The sequence below is a fragment of the Ambystoma mexicanum genome, chromosome 10 (assembly GCF_040938575.1).
Source record: "Ambystoma mexicanum isolate Mex_15411 chromosome 10, UKY_AmexF1_1, whole genome shotgun sequence".
NCBI classification, from domain to species: domain Eukaryota; kingdom Metazoa; phylum Chordata; class Amphibia; order Caudata; family Ambystomatidae; genus Ambystoma; species Ambystoma mexicanum.
Genome location: NC_090932.1, coordinates 1,300,651,461 through 1,300,669,124, shown reverse-complemented (window position 1 = coordinate 1,300,669,124; position 17,664 = coordinate 1,300,651,461). Strand labels below are relative to the sequence as shown.

General features: G+C 42.4%; 1 protein-coding gene across 2 annotated transcripts in view; it reads right to left on the bottom strand.

Annotated features, from left to right (window-relative positions):
- Window positions 1–17,664, bottom strand: part of CCDC157 (coiled-coil domain containing 157) — a 322,949-nt gene that overhangs the window by 164,518 nt on the left and 140,767 nt on the right. For both annotated transcript variants that reach the window (XM_069619307.1, XM_069619308.1), the window contains exons 4-5: window positions 11,463–12,159; window positions 4,553–4,630 (exon numbers count right to left, since the gene is read on the bottom strand). In XM_069619307.1, the coding sequence (XP_069475408.1) occupies window positions 4,553–4,630; window positions 11,463–12,159 (775 nt within the window). The remainder of the gene's footprint in view (window positions 1–4,552; window positions 4,631–11,462; window positions 12,160–17,664) is intronic.

Below are 17,664 nucleotides of genomic sequence, written 5' to 3'. Positions count from 1 at the left end.
TAGTGGACGTGAAAAGAGCCATTATAGACCATGCCCCAGAACATGTCTTCGATTCCAAGCCCTATATGTGTAATTTAATTCAAACGATTACAAAGATAAAATACACGGGGGTGGGGGGTTGAAGGCCACCTAGCTGATGAAGGCTGTATATTCCAATTGCGACCACAAACCCTTTTCTGTCTCTACAGAGCTGCTGCCTCAGTTACATTAGAACCTTGCATCCTTCCAGGTACATGGATTCCAAAAGGATATAATATGCCTCATTTTAACTTAACACGAGACATGCGTTAACTTGTATTTCACGGCTACCATTTAATGCAAGCCTTAATGTACACTCGATACTAATTTACGAATCCCGTTTGGAAACGCAAGAAGTTAAGGGTTGTGGGACCCTCTGTTGACACCTTGTGGCCATGTTGGCAATTTAAGCCTAGACGTTAATTACGGTACAATTGACAAGCCACCGACAAGCGCACTGCAAACAACTTTGCAACGTACTATTCATGGACCCTCATTGAAATGTTGTGGTGTTTGTGTTAATGCTTAGTTAAGGGGGCGTATCTTAAATGTCAAAGGTGTACATGGGTGGTGGTTAGTTCCTTATGTTTTACTGCGGTGAACTAAGGTAGATAGTATTGTTTGTTGTTGCAACGCCAATTCAGAATAAACAGATATTTAGATGTGTCCCATGTACATGCGCTGGCATTATATTTTTTCCATGGTCAATACGAATTATCCAAAATTAGTATTGACCATGGAATAAATATTGTCATTTCAGCCTACACATGTTGATCAGTTGTGTTATGCAATTACAGTAATCTTGCTAATGCCAGCGGATGTACATGGAACAAATCTAAATATCCGTTTTGTCACACTAGGCAGGGATAGCCTAGAGTTCCATAGTCTGCAGCTGTCCACGGATTTGACACACTTAAGCCACAGCGCCCTTAAACCTGGTCACGCCAAACATACTTAGCGCAATTCAGAATAAATGCAACATTCGAGTAGCAATGCAAAATGGCCAATTCCTAGGTACAGTGAGGACACACGGTTATGTTTGATCTGACTGTTACAGCATCTAACTATTACAAAGTAGACAATGCCATGTTAACATGCATCAACCTGCGCTGAAACGTACAAGTACTTCTCCATAAACATCTCTGTTTGCATTGTCTGTGCTATCTCTACTGTGGATGTTACCCACGTCTCAAACTTCAGAAGCTTACTCTAGGAGAACAAGGTCTTAATAAACATGTGTCATTTAGCCAAGGGGCCTTCGCAGAGACACTGTTACACAAACATTTGTGTAGAGTGGCCATTATTCAGTAAATTCAGGTTAAAGCTTCTCTTTAGTGGGATGTTGATTTAGCTTTCCACTCCTCTTCTCCTCACCATCTTTGTCGGCCATCACTGGGTTGGATTCACCAGAAGTTGGTAGAGTTGGAATTATTCAGCAATGCTCAGGATCTGCTACAAGTAAGCAATCTACCCCAACACTCAAGGGAAACCTGGTAGGGCTCTACCTCTGATCTCTACCCTTATTGTCGCCTTTCTACACCCATGGCAGACTTGGCCCATCTCGTTGCCCCATCGAGGAGGTTCTGCCAGGCGTTGGGCACCCCCATTTCGCAGTCCTTCCTAAGCGGATGACAAGTGGTTGTGGGTTGCCATATCGAGCAAGCACGGAGGGTCGCCCGGTACACAGGGGTTGATGAGGGAGACGGACCATCCAAAGAAACTACAGAGCAAAGATTGAGCTAAAGACCAGAAAGCACAGGCACAGCAAGGGACGTAAGAGTGTAATTGTTATCTACCTTTATTTTATTACGACACCATTTTAGCCTTATTTTCCATCACAGAATGTACCTGCTTATTTTTTAACGTGCAGTTCATGTTCAAGGCTTGTATTAAATAATAAAAGGAAATGGGAATGCTCTGGGTTTGGAGCGATTTCTTGCATCATTTGTTAATCCTTGTACACTCGTTCACCAAAGAACCTATGCTGGGCTGTCTTTATACTCTGTGGTCGACTGGCAGACTGCAGGAATTGATACAGACCAGCCTGATACAGAGTTTCCCGAAATGATAGTCTTGAATGGTTTAAGGAGCTGAGGGATAGAGCGTTCTAAGTGTGAGACATATAGAAGAATGTTGTAAGAGCAGGCTGAGTGTTTTAGCTCTACTCCATTGACAACAATACAGAGAAAACAGATTGTTACAGAAATGGCTAGTAGAGGTTCAAGAGCAAGGATCAAATGGAGGACAAACAAGGGGCACTTTTCTCTAGCACCTCGAGGGCGGTCAAAATAGGACAGGACATTGCCATTAATGAGTAGGGGGTTTCTAGGACTGTTATAAAACACTAACCATCTTCAGACAAAGTGGACCAAAATTGGAAGTTTACAATTTTTTGAAGACATAAGGCCAGTAAACGTGATTGAAAGCCTTCTTGTCATTGAGTGTTATGAGGTCTTGTGGGATACTTATGCTGGAGTTGTTGATTGGGTCCTGACAAATACAATATCATTCAGTAAGCCAGATTGGTTGGTTTTAGGTAGAGCAGAGATGTAGGTGGATAGGCGATCAGCAAGAATTCACACATATTTTGCAGCCCTGATTAATTAGGGAAATGGGGCAATCATTTGTTAGTACAGTATGATCTTAACTAGCATTTGTGAGCACTGTGATCATAGCATCTTTGAGAAAGTCAGATATCTCAATTGTTTGAAAGATGTGCTGAAGATATTTGAGAATTTGAGGTGCTAATGATTCGTAATTGGATGTGAAGAACTCTGCTGGTACGCTGTCGGACCCTGGAGCCTTGCAATATTTCATTTTATGGATGACCAACTTGATTTCAGTTAGGTGGAGGAAAAATTCAATGTTATTCTTGTCTGGCTTAGAAAGCTTTTCATAGAGATTATCATAGGAGGTAGGGAACCCATTAGCAATATTTTCTTTGGAGACAGTATTGCCTCCTGAGGTCTTTATATATGTGGACATTTCAACTATATTGATCTTCATTTTGAGGTAGTCAGCCAGAGTTTTGGCCGCTTTATTGAACCCATGATTAATTGGGCTCCGTCCACTCTAATTTGAATATATGCTCTTTTACCTGACAGACAATTATATTTGTATCTTAGTTTCCAGAGTTTTGGTTTGTAATTTCTTTTTAGTTTACAAAGTGGCACTCTCTAGCCTCAATATGTTTTGCGAGGAGTTCCAATTTGGAATTGGCGTTTTTGTTGACTAATGCGACAGGGTTTAAACGCATCCCAATCATTTTTAAGCAATGTCTTGGCAGGATTTATTTTTTACAAGAGCAAGCTCAGCATCCACATGCCAGTGCCCTGATATACTAGCTGTATTAGGGATTGTGAAGTTTAGCGTAATTACCAAATAGTCGGATGCATCTATGGTCAATCATGGGCGAACTTAAACGTTGATCTAGCCTGGAGACAAAAATGTAGTCAAGCCCGGAGTCTGAGCTGTGCGAGAGAGAGAAGAAAGTGGACTCTTTGGCTAGTTGGTTGATCATTCTCCATGAATTACATAGATTAGTAAAAAAAAAATTAAAATTGGAAAGTGCCCCTGAACCTGGGGATTCAAATCGGAAGCTACATAACCTATCCAAGAGAGGGTCAACTTTCATGTTTCCGTTTTTACCAACAATTATAGGTTTTTTCTCTATCACCAGGACTCTACTCGTGAGTTCTTCCCAGAAAGTGATGGCCTCAGTAGTGGGGTCATAGATGGGTAGAAAGTTTGTTTTGGATCCCATTATATCTCCCTTGGCATGTGCTACTCTGCCTTTTTTTGTCATGTGTGAAATGAATACATTTTGCGATTGCTGATTTGGCAAAATGTATAGTGGTACTTCTCTTCATATCAATGCCTGCAGAAGCCAGGTTGGATTTCAGTCTGGTCATGCCATCTATGTCTAAATGTGTCTTTGGGAGGCAGATAACTTGTGCATTTTGCCTTTTACAATAATCAAATATGTATTTTCCTTTGACTGGGTGTCAAAGGAAAATTTGCATTAAGGGAGAGAATTTAAAGACTGTTTCTGGTGTACATGATCAGTTGGTATAGGTGTACGGGAGGGAACGAGGCAGGCACGCACTAAGGGGTATTTATGGCTAACATTACCATCCACAGGAAATGTGAGGCAGTGTTGCCTTCATTTGGAGAAGGATTCATAGAAAATATACCCGCCTAAGATAAATGGTGTATAGCATCATAATGCGCCTCACAATTTGAAACAGGTTTTAACTATGCAGCAGATTCTACAAATGAGAATTGCCGTCCTTGCAGTCGGCATCTCTGTCTTGTCTGACAGCCCAATGCCATGTGTTGCACTTAGTCAATTGAGCAAAATTGTTAACACAGCAAGGAGAGAACTAGATACAAAAACGGTTTGGGGGATCCACGATATGTGAGGGTTAATAGATAGCCAAGTAAAGACACAGATTCAGTTTTAAAAGGTCATCGCACAGCCCCTTCTTAAGGCCTGATGCAGGGACTTCCACATTGAAATGATAGTCATGCATACCCAGGTCTCGAATGGTGCTGTGCTGGGACTTCAGTTCTTCTTTTAGGATGGACACCCTCTCTTCCAGTACAGCAGCCCCTAAATAAACAAAAAAAACAAGGGATGTTTTAGTAGTAAGTGTGGGAAGTTGCCAAAGCATCTTTCATTCATTCAAGCTGATGATGGTTGTAATCTCATTACTTTGTTTACTCCCAACAAAGCACAGAGGGATCTCTTTTCTAGAACAGAGGGGGCGTTTGCATCAATGCAGCATCTAACATCTCTTTATACCCAAAAACAGATGTGGCCCCACCACATTATCATGAGCCACTTTTCCCAACCTAGAACAGACAGTGTTCCCCAGTTTACCACAAACCATTCTCTCTTCACAAATGAGCCCAAACGGCGTTCCATCTTCCAATGTATTGCCCACTGTCATCCATAGTGGAGCATAAAGGGATTCCTCCCCATTTGGAGAAAAATGTTCTCGGACACAAAAAGCGCTGTTTGCAACTAAACACGGACACCTCTCATATCAAGCACGAAGAAGAAGAAAAAAGGTACACGTTTGTAAATATAAACAGTTTGCCTCGGATAAATTAGAAAAACAAAAGAGTTAATTTGGCCAAATATTTTACATGAAATCACATATATAGTAAAGCCAATTTCCCCAAAAGCTAAGCTATCATTCCGTTTTTCCAAAGGTTTCATTAACATGGGCCTAATCCTGAGAATCAAATCACCTTTACTAGAAATGTGGACTCAATGGCTCTTTACTTATCTTAGGAGAATGTCTATAATGTGTCATTGTCTATAAATGTTCAGTGCAACGTAACCTCGTCATGCAAGTCATGATTACATTCATTTTGAGATGAACAAGTCATGCATGTGGCATTATGATGTACACAATACTAAAGACACAATCAGCCTTATTTAAAACAAAAAAAACAAAAAAAAAAAACATTAAATGCACCAACGCTAGCACATACGTGCTGTGCGGTTCTCTGCAGGCTATTTTAAATGTCCAAAAGGGAGAGCGGATAAGGAAAGAGTAAAAGCAAGACAAACTCGCTTTTACCCTTACATTTTCCACTCTGTTGGAAATGTAAACACTGCTGCACATACGCTTTGCAGGCAGTGATTACAACATTTCCCAATGGGATCTGACTGGTCTTGACCAGAAGCAAAACTGAGGCAGTTCCTAGAGGAATTGTAGTCCTGCATGAAAATCGTATGTAGGTGCACAACGAAACGCGCTAAGGAGACGGAGGAGGAATACACAGTGGAGATCTTATCTCCGCTCTTTGACCTCCTCCGTCTCAACAGTGCTGGTAAATGAGGCGGGTGTTCAATGTAGACCTCCATTTAACAACCTGCCGCATTTTAAAATGAGGCTGAATATGTGCCGAATGAGTTGCAAGGCACTCTGCAATCTGAAAGCCAGTAAAGAAACCATATCCACTTTCTATCTTATTCTGTGATGGAGTAAAGTTTTCTCAAAAGCTTATTCCATTTCCGCAGGGTGAATCCATGAAATAATTGGGTAAACACCATTCTAGTGTAAACTGGCTACCAACATTATGTAAAGTAAGAGTTTCCTCTTGGACGGAACTTTTTGGACTACTCAATTGGGGGTCTCATCCATTGTGGAAGGGCTGACCCCTTAGCAATTTAACCAATATTCAGTTCCCACAACAGTACTCTCCCATGATGGAAGCCATGTACAAATCACAACATACACAATGAAATCCTGTCCAACTATCACGATCATCCGCAGTTGGAATTCAAAGTCCACTTTATGATTCAACCCAAAACGTCGTATTCAATAAACCTAATGGATCACCTCCAAGATTACAGAATAACACTCTACCATGATGAAGCCAATTACTAGCTCCCACGATAAAATAATATATGTGACCAATAACATCAACTCATTTCTCTCTACTATGGTACAAAAAGGGGTTTGTCCAATGAGACCACAATATCTTTCCTTCTCAGCTTTATTTCAGTATAAAACCATAAAATCAACAACATACATTATCAATCAGTGCAAAGGATCAATTTGGTTACAAAACACTGCATGCATAGATTAAACAGAAAAACAGTTCCTAAAATCTGAAAATTACAATCAGCCCCTGTTTAAAATAACCATTATTTTTGGGAATTCCATAAAAGACAGCAAATAATATTTAGAAAAATCACTAGAATCCTGGGCCTTGCGGTAATTGCAGCATGTAGAACATTTTAGATGCTTATTATATAGGTTGCCTGCTGCTACACAACAGTCCTTCTTCTAAGCCATGCCCTATGAATGTATTTGGCAATGTAACATAACATATTAGGGTCTTCGCATCCTAAACTCCAAAACCTCTGTCGCCCTCCTAAAGCTTTTGTTGTGCATAGTGGCAATAAGTACATTGCCCTAAGATCTTTATACCCAGGACAAAACAGCATAAAGTGAAGGACAGATTCATTCTCGGTGCCACAGCACTGACAAACAGGACAGCTTACATCATTCCATCTTTTCGTGAAGGAGGCTAGACGCAAAGTACCTACTCTCAGATCGAAAAATAATGAGCGTGCCAAGCATGGAGTGATAACGTCCAAATAACGTTCCAAACCAAATGTGGCCTTTAGCTGCAAGTAAAGCTGGTCACTAGAGAGCCTTGCACAAGATGACACCAAAATAGGTCTATAATGTTCTCTGCAAGCAGCTTTAATCACATCTTTGCTCTCGGGCTTACCAAGGTCCTGCACATGCTTTTAACATGCCTAAGCCAGGGAGTTATACAGCTGCCTTCTAGAGCCAGAGAGTTGTCCAATAACTCTTCGAACATGTGCAGCCCGGGTACTGCCCATATGCGGACCTATAGGAATACAGGTCTGGAAGCTATTACGTGCTCTATAGGTCGTATTTCACATTTTAGGTGCAATGTAGTATTTGGGGCACTACTTGGTTGTGACATAATTGGCTTTCAGAATTTGTTTTCTGCAACCCCCAAACTTGAGGACTTTTCATGTCCCCAAATCTCTGCACCGTATAATGCTGCAGATGAGGCCTTACTCTGGTACAATTCCAGGACTGACGTCAAGGCAGCTGTCATACATGTAATAAAACCTCTTGATCTCACCACTATATTTAATTGTGGTGGCTTTTGAGACTTGAGCTTTCCGGATGGAATTCTTTGCGAAGCACAGGCCAAAGTAGTTATACGTTTCGACCTGCTCCAGCACAACCCCTTCTATTTCTACATGTGCTTTCACATGCCTGACCATTCTACTTCTGAAAACTCGTACCACCTTCTTTTGTTAATTTTCAGGCCAAGATTTATGCAGGTCTTCTCAAATATTGACGCAGTATTCCTTATGCCCATGGGCGATGTTGATAGCAGAACTGCGTCGTCTGTGGAGAAATGACCATATAGAGTACCAAATCTTGGTGGGTCCATAGCATTAATTACCAGGGCCACTATCAACCTATTTATGCCGATACAGAAAAGAAGAGGGGCGGGCAAACAGCCCTGCCCAAACGCACGCTGGACATCAAATTGCTCCGTGTTCTCACCACTCCTACACCATCTAACAGAAGCTAGTCGTTTTTCTTTTGTAAACAGAAAGTTTGGAAACCCTTGGTTTGCGCCCTTTGCTATTGCTCGTTTTGATGTTTATAAAATAAAGAGAGGAACTCTAGTCAACTGTTTTTTTTAACAGTATTGATTTACTTACTGTTTCTTCAAAAATCAAATTAGATTAGTTCATAGATTGTTTGGAAGCACTGTTGTTAATATCTCTCTCACATGATACAGCAAAGTGCTATATCTCCGAATAAATCTATAGCTTTCTCTCAAAATAAAATCAAGCTTTCGGTTCCTTGAAAAAACAATGATCTGAGACCATTGCAAATTCATGTATCACATGCACTATTAATTACTATGCAATGCAAGACTATGATTTACCATTTAATCAGATCAGGCCATTTTCGCTCTGTTAACTCTGCTATGTTACTGTGGACTTTAGGAGAGTAGGCTGCATAATATGTGCTCCACATCTTTTCTGACACAAGGATTTTCCTTGTCTGGGAACATTATTCGACATTTGGTTTGTCATGATGAAGACATGAGTAGTGCCCTACTTTGTCAAAACAGGAGTTGATGGTTCTGTCTTGTCCTCAACTTGATATGACATAATGCACTATTAAATCATAGGTCGTCAAAGATAACTGGAAGTGTACATTTACTGATTTACTTTTCTGACATGGGTCTTATAAAAAAATTACTTTTAAATAGGAATTTTGAGGAAAATATTTAACGTGAAATCGCTTCTATATGTAAAATGTTAATGCTGTGAAAATATTATGTGGGTCATTGGTTCGTTTAAATCAAAGAATGTAAATGAAACATGCCACAGTCAAGTTTTCCATTTGGGCCAAAATGTGTAGTTATGGTTTACCGGAAACCCAGAACTGTACAGCCCTGCACATCCAGATAGCCCACAAATATATGACAATACCAATGGCAGTGAGTGTTCTATAAATTACTTGTAACACAACTCGATAAAACCAGGTCTCCTCACCATGACAAAACCAATGACCCTCTCCCACAAAAAAACTATGGAGCTATCCAAGGGAAAAACACGATTTAATTTTGCTATGACAGAAACAGAAGTTATACTAAGTTCTGTTTACCTGTCCGATATTATCTTGGTTGCCCAAAGTCGTCTGTGGGCACAAGGATCGCTGTGGGGCAGCAGTCATGCTCTCCCACTGGTATCCGTCAGTGACGAACTATGGTGAGTGGAACTGTCCCGCTAATCAGGCTACAGGGTCCGATTGGGATATGATCCTTTCCCATTATGGAGACCCGCTCTCTGTACTAGGCCAAGATGGAGAGTTTGAGAGTTACCCGATTCAAGAGTGGGGGAGGTATCAATGTAATTGGCCGCCTTGGAAGGACAGGTAAGAATAGTCAACCCAAAGTCCTAGATGAGCACCTGGAATGGGTCACACTGGTGTTGATGATAGTGTGCATCTATTCCCACGTGATAAAACCGCTCTATATACACTGGCGTTTGGACTGCGTAATATGCATGCTGTGCATGAAAGATATTACGCGATTCATCCCCCTTCATAGAGGTCTCCCTCAATGTTGTGATATGTTCCCAGTGGTTGGATATAGGGTGGTGGGAGAAGGGAGCATTGGTCCCTCACTAACTGTGACCCAAGCAGTGATACAGGGTGTAATTGTTTGGTATTGTTACCATAACCACTGAGCCCCTACCGTGTTGTTTCGGACCACTGGGTGGCAGAGGAAAGTGCAACATCTTACCCATCGGAAGGTGCTGTGCCCGAGGAAGGCTGGGTCGTTAAAAAGCATCAATTGACCCACAGAGCCGAAACTATAGTTGGCAGATGTCAAGTGCAATATTTGCTATTTTGAAAAAAAACAATTGAAATAAGTTTGTGTGTTTCACAACTCAGTTTACATAGGTGTTACAATACTGTTTCTACGCAGTGTAAAGTAGTGGCACACAATATTAGTTAAAGCGGTGCCAGGTGATAACTAGCTTATCACCCTTTATGTTTTTTGATGGTCTGTTGTAAAGTGATTTTTTATGTATATGAGGAGAGAGTGTCTTGTGCTTGATTGTGTGATTTAAGTGCAGATGTAGGCCTTGAGATTATGTTGTGTGGGGGGTTAGATATCGGTGATATGCAGAATAAATTGGTTCTGTTGACCGTATTTTTTTGTATTATTAATTGTGTGTAAACAAACGACATAATATACTTTTTGACAACGATTACAATTGGTTTTGGTCCTTGAATGTTGTCTTTCTTCTATGCTAAAATTGTTGACTATGTAATTTTGAAGAGATGACATTTTGTGGTTAAGGACTTTTCTATTGTGCTACCTGTCCCATATTATGCAGAAAACGTTGTTGACGTCAAATTTCAAATAAAGAAAATACATCTTTTTCAAAATTCATATATAATCGTTTAATCCCTGGTTGAGAAATTATTGTTTTTATTAATGCATGCAATTGCGCTATTTTGGGTATGATTATCATATCCATTGGATAACGCTATGTAAATACATATGTGACAACATAAATGTGGTTTGTATTAACTCTAAGGAGGGAAAAGGCACAAAAATAGCTTTCATGAAGGATAACACAATTCCCATTTCTCATACTACAACACATGACTCTGTCTCAGGATAAAGCCATAGCTCTTCCTCATGATAAAGCCTAAGGTCCTATCTAATGATAAAATAATATCACTCTTGTATGATAAAACGAATGACTCGCTACCAAGAAAAAACAATAAATAACATCCAACTGATGTGTCTCTCAGGATAACGCCTCAGAGGAAAACCATGGCCTTTCCCCATGATTAAACCCATGGCTCTATACGGGATGGATCTAATGCAATTCCTACTGAAGTAGCCCAATAGTCTAACAAATAGAAGAAGGTATGGTCCTCCCCATGATTTTACTTAATGACATATCCTAAGATTGACCAATGCCTTTCCCTTAGCAGTACCCATGTCACAGACCACACCCAAACATCTCTGGTGATTTCTTTATGACATTGCCATTTAAAGTTTCTATTCTAAGGGACCTTTTGACCAAATCCAACAATGAAAGCATCATCCATTTTAGAGGTTGTATACCCTCTACCTTCCCCTTAACTAATCCAACAATTGCATTCTGGCGGTCAAACCAATGATTCTACCCACATAACAGAAAACAGGACGCTTCCATGACACACTACTTGAATGAATAACCCAAAGACTGAAAACTTACACCCTCACCCATAATGAAAATGGCACGTTTCATTCTGATGCAACCCGTGGTCTATCCCTCTGTCATAAGGGACTACAATTTTCACCCTGTCTAGTCTCCTAGCAAACATGCTTTGGGAATGGCATCTGACCTTTCCTCAGCTCATCTTTGTCCTTCTCAAGTTTGTTGACGATTTTGAGGTTCTCTTTAGTATTTTCCTCCATACGCTGCACAGACACTTTCATCTGCCATTGCTGCTCTTCTTTCTCCCTCTGAAGTACTCTGTCAAACCCATCAATGCGCTCTTTCATCTCTTGTTTTTCCTTCTCAGAAGCTTCCAGTTGAATTTTCAGTGGGTTGACCAGTTGCATGAGCTCTGAGATGTGCTTGTTAATGCGGGAAAGGTCTTTGCTCTGTTCAGAAGCCCAGTATCTCATCTCCATAGCAGATAGTAGTTTGTTACCCACAGTGTCATGGATGACTTCTTGGAACTTGCATAGGGAGGAAGGCAGGTTTTGGCTATTGCAGACACCAATAATTGTGTTGTTGACCTCATGAAGGCTAGCCTGAGCAGAAGCACAGGCATCACAGGGAACCAGAGAAGCTTCAAAGGTCTGACAACCAATAGTACGTGAATCCTTGGCAATATAAGTATTCACTGGGCAAGAGTCCTGTGTCCCCAGTGTGCCAGAAGTTGCAAATGATCTGCTCTGAGAGCAGATGGACCTAGCAGAGTTGGCTTTTGCAGAAGACATCTGTGATTGTGAACGTTTCTGCTTTTCATTCTCCAGAGTCGCTGCCTGGACTGTTGCTTGAAGTGCAAGAGTTGTTTCGTGGGCTGAACGTTTCTAAAAAAAACATGTACAGAAGTAGACATGTTTTAGCGAATTAGGTTCATAAACACGAAATGAGAAAAGAGATGCAGTTCTATATATATATCACACAGCAGTAAACTGTCATGCATGTTAAGAAAGACAAAAGGTACACTTACACGAGAAAGCCCTAATGCTTAATACCAACAGAATGTGCAGAGTAAGAAGCATTAGCATGTTGAAACCATTCCCCAATGTCTAGAAGGCCACAAAAAACGAGGAAAAAACGTGTTCACGCCACCATTTAAAGCTCTGTGTGTTGGCCATCTTTCAGAGATTCATTACAAATGCCCAAGGGAAGGGTAACATATCCAAATGACTATAGAATATACAGAGGGTTATTGTGCATAATGGAAGACGAGTAGAGTCACAATAAGGCTGCATTTAAGAAAGTACTCAGAAAAACACCATGAAGCACAGATCCAGCAACCATGGTACCAGCTCTATTAGTAAAGTCAAAACAATATTTTTGTTGAAGGGAGGGCCAAACACCCAGGTTGTGTTCATATGAATTTACATTGAAGTAGTGGACCAGGTCTTAGGTACTTTTATTAGAGCAGCAAAACGCCAGTATGCCGATAGAGGATACATTTCAGTAAACACAACTCTTCAAATGGAGGCCTTTAATGCTCCCACACACTTTCTGGATTTTGCAGCTTTCTAAGAAGGTTATAGGGGAAAGGCCATCATCAGCTAATCGTGGAAGCACTGAATTGAATGGTGTCACGGCAAAGCATTTTTTTTACATAAGGTGTTTGATACCAGTCTCCACCAAGGGGCTCTTGGCATCACTCTCTAAGGGTACACAGGCACCCATCACTGTTTTATATGTTAGAAAGCTAATGCCTTCTTGGACATCAGAAACCCTTTGACCCAGGTGCTTGGGTTGGGGATACCCCGAACGCCCCTTGCACCTTTGAAAGTATATTTTATGATATTTCTTTTTTTAAAAAACTTTATTTATCAATTGTGGTGGTACACTTCACTTCGGACATGACATTCCATAACTTTCAACAATTTACTTATCCAATATTGAAACATGGTCACAGCTTATATAGTCTACACAGTCGGTACAGTATCGAGTCGAGCCGGGCTGCTCCCAGATATCTTTGGGTTTGCATGGTCTTGGTAGCGACATTACGTATTGTTCCTCACACTCATTGACATAAGCCAGTTCCTTGAGGAAGTGATTTGCACGTGGGGCGTTTGTACTCTTCCATTGTTGCAATATACATTTTTTGGCCACTATGCATGCTACATTAAATAATCGTCTGGTCACCTCCGAGGTCTTACCAATGTCTCCGAACAAATATTTTGGAGGCGTTAGGTCCGCCGGGATCTGAGTGATATCTTCTAGAATGGATGCTACTTCACCCCAGAACCTGTGTATGGGTGGGCAGCTCCAATACATATGGAATGAATCAGCATGCTCTCTCCCACATTTCAGGCACCTGACTGAACCATCTCGTGTAAATTTAGCTACCTTCTGAGGGGTGTAGTGCAACTTGTTTAATAACTTAAATTGGATCTGGCGGAGGCCTGCATTAATGGACACCTTTTTAGTTAACTCAAAGTATTTTCCCCATTTCTCGTCTGAAATCGTAATTCCCAGGTCGACTTCCCATGATAATTTGATTTCATTTGTTGTGGGTGTGTTTGCCTGCATGACTGTATAGTGCCCCGAGACACCAACTCCCACCCGGGTGGACAGCGCAGCAAGGCATGGGTGAGTGGGTGGCTCATCAGGGAATAGAGGCCATCTGGCTTTAAAAGACATCCGCATTCGATGATATTGTAGTATTTTCAGTTGATCCCTCCCCATCCCAACTTTAAATTCCTCCAAAGTTATAAATTTGCCATTGAGGTAGATGTCTTTGAGCTTAAATTCCCCATCCGGATCCCAATTTGTACGGACATCTGGATCATACGATGGTGCTATACCGGGGAAGTTCCAAAAGGGTGCTTCAGAATAATAAGGAGCTAGCAATTCAAGCCTACGGAAGAGCCTAGACCATGCATGTACAGTTATGCTAACCGGGTGGAAAGGACAATCATCTTTATATTTCTTGTTAAAGATTATGGACCGTATATCAGTCGGGTGAGCAGCGTGCTTTTCGATAACAACATGTGGAGAGGTGTTCAGTTCATTATACCAGTATCTGATAAATTGGGCTTGTGCCACCAGGTAGTACAGCTCAAAGTCTGGGGCCGCTATTCCCCCCTTGCCATAGGGTTCCACCATTTTTTCCCCACTTCATTCTGGTTGCACCTCTTCCCCATACAAACTCCACCGCCAAGAATCGAAGGGTTGCGAAAACTGTGCCCCCGGCCACAACGGGATGTTAGTGAATATATATAGCAATTTCGGGAGTATTACCATTTTTAATATGGCCACTCGACCAATAAGTGAAATAGGGAGTTTTGTCCATAACCGGAGTTTGGTGGATATACTACTCAATAGATGTTCATGATTGTCGGCATAGAGAGAGGCCGCACCACCAGACACAACAATTCCCAGATATCTTATTTTGGTGGGGGACCATTGCAGACCATATGTGTTGGCCGGGCACCTCGTGGCGGGGGTCAGGGGGGATATCTTGGATTTGGACCTATTAGTTTTATAGCCCGAGTATTCGGCGAACTCATGAATTGTCTCGATCGCCGGGCCCAAGTGTATATCTGGTTCTCGGATATATAACAATGTATCATCTGCGTATAGGGATATTGATTGGGCTAAGCCTGCCATTATGATGCCCCCTTGGCCCTGCCGTTCCCTGATAGCTGCCGCAGCTGGTTCCATTGTAAGGACGAATAATATGGGGGAAAATGGGCATCCCTGTCGCGTACCCCTGCCCAGCCGAAACCAGTCGGACAACATGCGGTTGGTCAGCACCCTGGCTCCGGGGTCAGAGTACAACAGACCGACGCATCTCAAAAAGTATGGGCCTATACCGAATTTCTCCAGCACTTTGAACAAATAAAGCCATGATACTGAATCAAACGCTTTTTCAGCGTCAAGTGAAACAGCAACTGCCTGGGCTTCTGGTTTTATCTGGGCCATTATTCCGACCAGCCTCCTAAGGTTGAGGGCTGTCGATCTAGTAGGGATGAAGCCGCACTGATCTGGGTGTACCAGTGTGGGCATGTGTGGAAGAAGTCTTCTGGCCAGGATTTTGGCAAATATCTTAGCATCACAGTTAATTAAGGACAGGGCAGGGGTCGATAAGAAGACATCTCATTGGGTGGTCGTCTAGGCTTCAGCAATACTGTTATTATGGCCTCTCTCATTGATGCTGGCAGGGTACCCACCTCACAGCCTCCTCCCAAACCGACAATAGCACCGGGGTCAGTTCCTCGCTGAGCTCCTTATAAAATTCTGCTCCAAGCCCGTCTGAGCCCAGTGCCTTGCCGCTGGCCAAAGATTTGATCGCCTCAACGACTTCCTCAGTGGTCAGGGGTTGGTCCAATGCAAGCCTGTACTCCGTGGGCAGCGTTGGGAGAGTGATGTTGTCGAGGTATGTTTCCACGTCCTCGGCCGATTTCGAGTCGTGGTTAGAGTAAAGGTTTGAATAAAAACGGGTGAATTCTCTATTTATCCCGTCTTCACTAGTGACCACTGAACCGTCTTCCGTTAGTATACTGGAGATCAGTGTGTGCTGCCTTTCGGCTTTCAGTAGGTTGGCCAAGGTGCGCCCTGCTCTGTTGCCCTCACCATACCTACGCGCTCTATGAAGGGTTGACATATATAGCAGTTCCCTGGTAGCTAGTTTATTGAATTCCAAAAGGTTACGATTGATGTCTGAGAGGGTTTCATTGTCATGTTTATCTGTGTATCTCGCTTCCAGGTTTCCCAGGCGTTTTTCCACCTCCTCTAGCTCTATCCGAACAACCTTCAACATGCCTGTGGATTTAGAAAGCAGTATTCCTCTCACCGATACCTTAAAGGCCTCCCAGAGGGTATGAGGACTATCCACCGAGCCCCTGTTGATTTCAAGGAAGTGCTCCACCTCTATATGTAATGCCTCCGCTACTGCTGGATCTTTGAGGATATCTGGTGGCATCCTCCATCTCCTGGCTGAGGGGTTTGTGTTCCCTAATATTACTGTCATTATAACAGGAGAATGGTCTGAAAGGGTACGGGGGAGTATTTCACAGCCTTCTATCTGATGCATAAGCCTTGTGGAGGCCAACCAGTAATCTATTCTGAACTCCGTGTCATGCACCGATGAATAAAATGTGTATTGTCTCTTATATGGATGTAGTGTTCTACAAGAGTCAACCATTGTCAATTGTGACATGATTTGTAGCAGCATCACTGCCGCCTTGGAGGGGGCTCAATGCTTTGCACTGGAACGATCCAATATGACATCAAGGATTGTGTTGAAATCCCCACCCACAGGATCTGTTCAAGCCCCGTATTTCCTATTTCATGTACCACATCCACATAAAAATCGGGGTCATCTAAGTTTGGCCCATAAGTATTTACCAACACCACCTCCCTTCCAGCTATACTGCCCCATACTATGACGTAGCGTCCATGAGTGTCCACTTTGCTTTTTTCAAACCGAAAACCAACAGAGGGATGTATAAGGGTGAGAACCCCTCTCGCCTGTGTGGAGTAATCAGTATAATATCTATTTTGTCCCCAGTTCTTCAAGAAGTCCATGTTTACCTTTCGGAGTGCATGGGTCTCTTGCAGCATGATCACCTGCGGATGGTGCCTAGTGATGTAGGCTCCCACCTTTCTTGACTTAGCGTGATTGTTCAATCCCCGGACGTTCCACGTGAGGAGCTTTAACTTCAGTCCCTTAGCTCTCGCTCCGGCGTATACCATGACTGTGTGTTAATATCATTTTCCTTGTTCTGGTTTTCCCGGGACGAATGTCATGTGCAGCAATGCGACCACCACTTTTAACTTGTAAAACCCTTCCAACTGGGTTCCCGAAACCCCTCCCCCCCATCATGAATCCCATAGATCCCAACAAAATGAATTCTATCGTAACATATTGGCCCCCCACCCACATCATCTTCCCCAACATGATGATGTTTCCCAATAACGCTCGGGACTTCCCCGATGGGCATTCCCCCAAGAATAAAACTTTGGAACTTTCCTAAGGGTAGCCTTCTGCCGCCTTCTGGCCACCTTAACGGGGGCTCACGGCTCGAGCTACATTAAATTTGTGTCTAGGCCGTTCTCTGTAATTGTTCCCGATTTCCTGTGACAAGGATTAGATGATGGGAGCCCTTCAGTCTGCTGCGTCAATTCTCTCCGCTCCCGGCTGGATTCCGGCGTTTTGGTTGTGTGCCCTGTCCCTGGGAGGCAGAGGGATAGAAGCCTCCACGTAAGACATGGCTTCTGTAGGGTTTTCAAATAAAATGGGCTCTACCTCCATGCTGGATTCTAATCTTCGCGGGAAAGATCAGGGCATAAGGTACATTTCGCATCCGTAGTTGCCTTTTCACCGGTTCATAGGATCGACG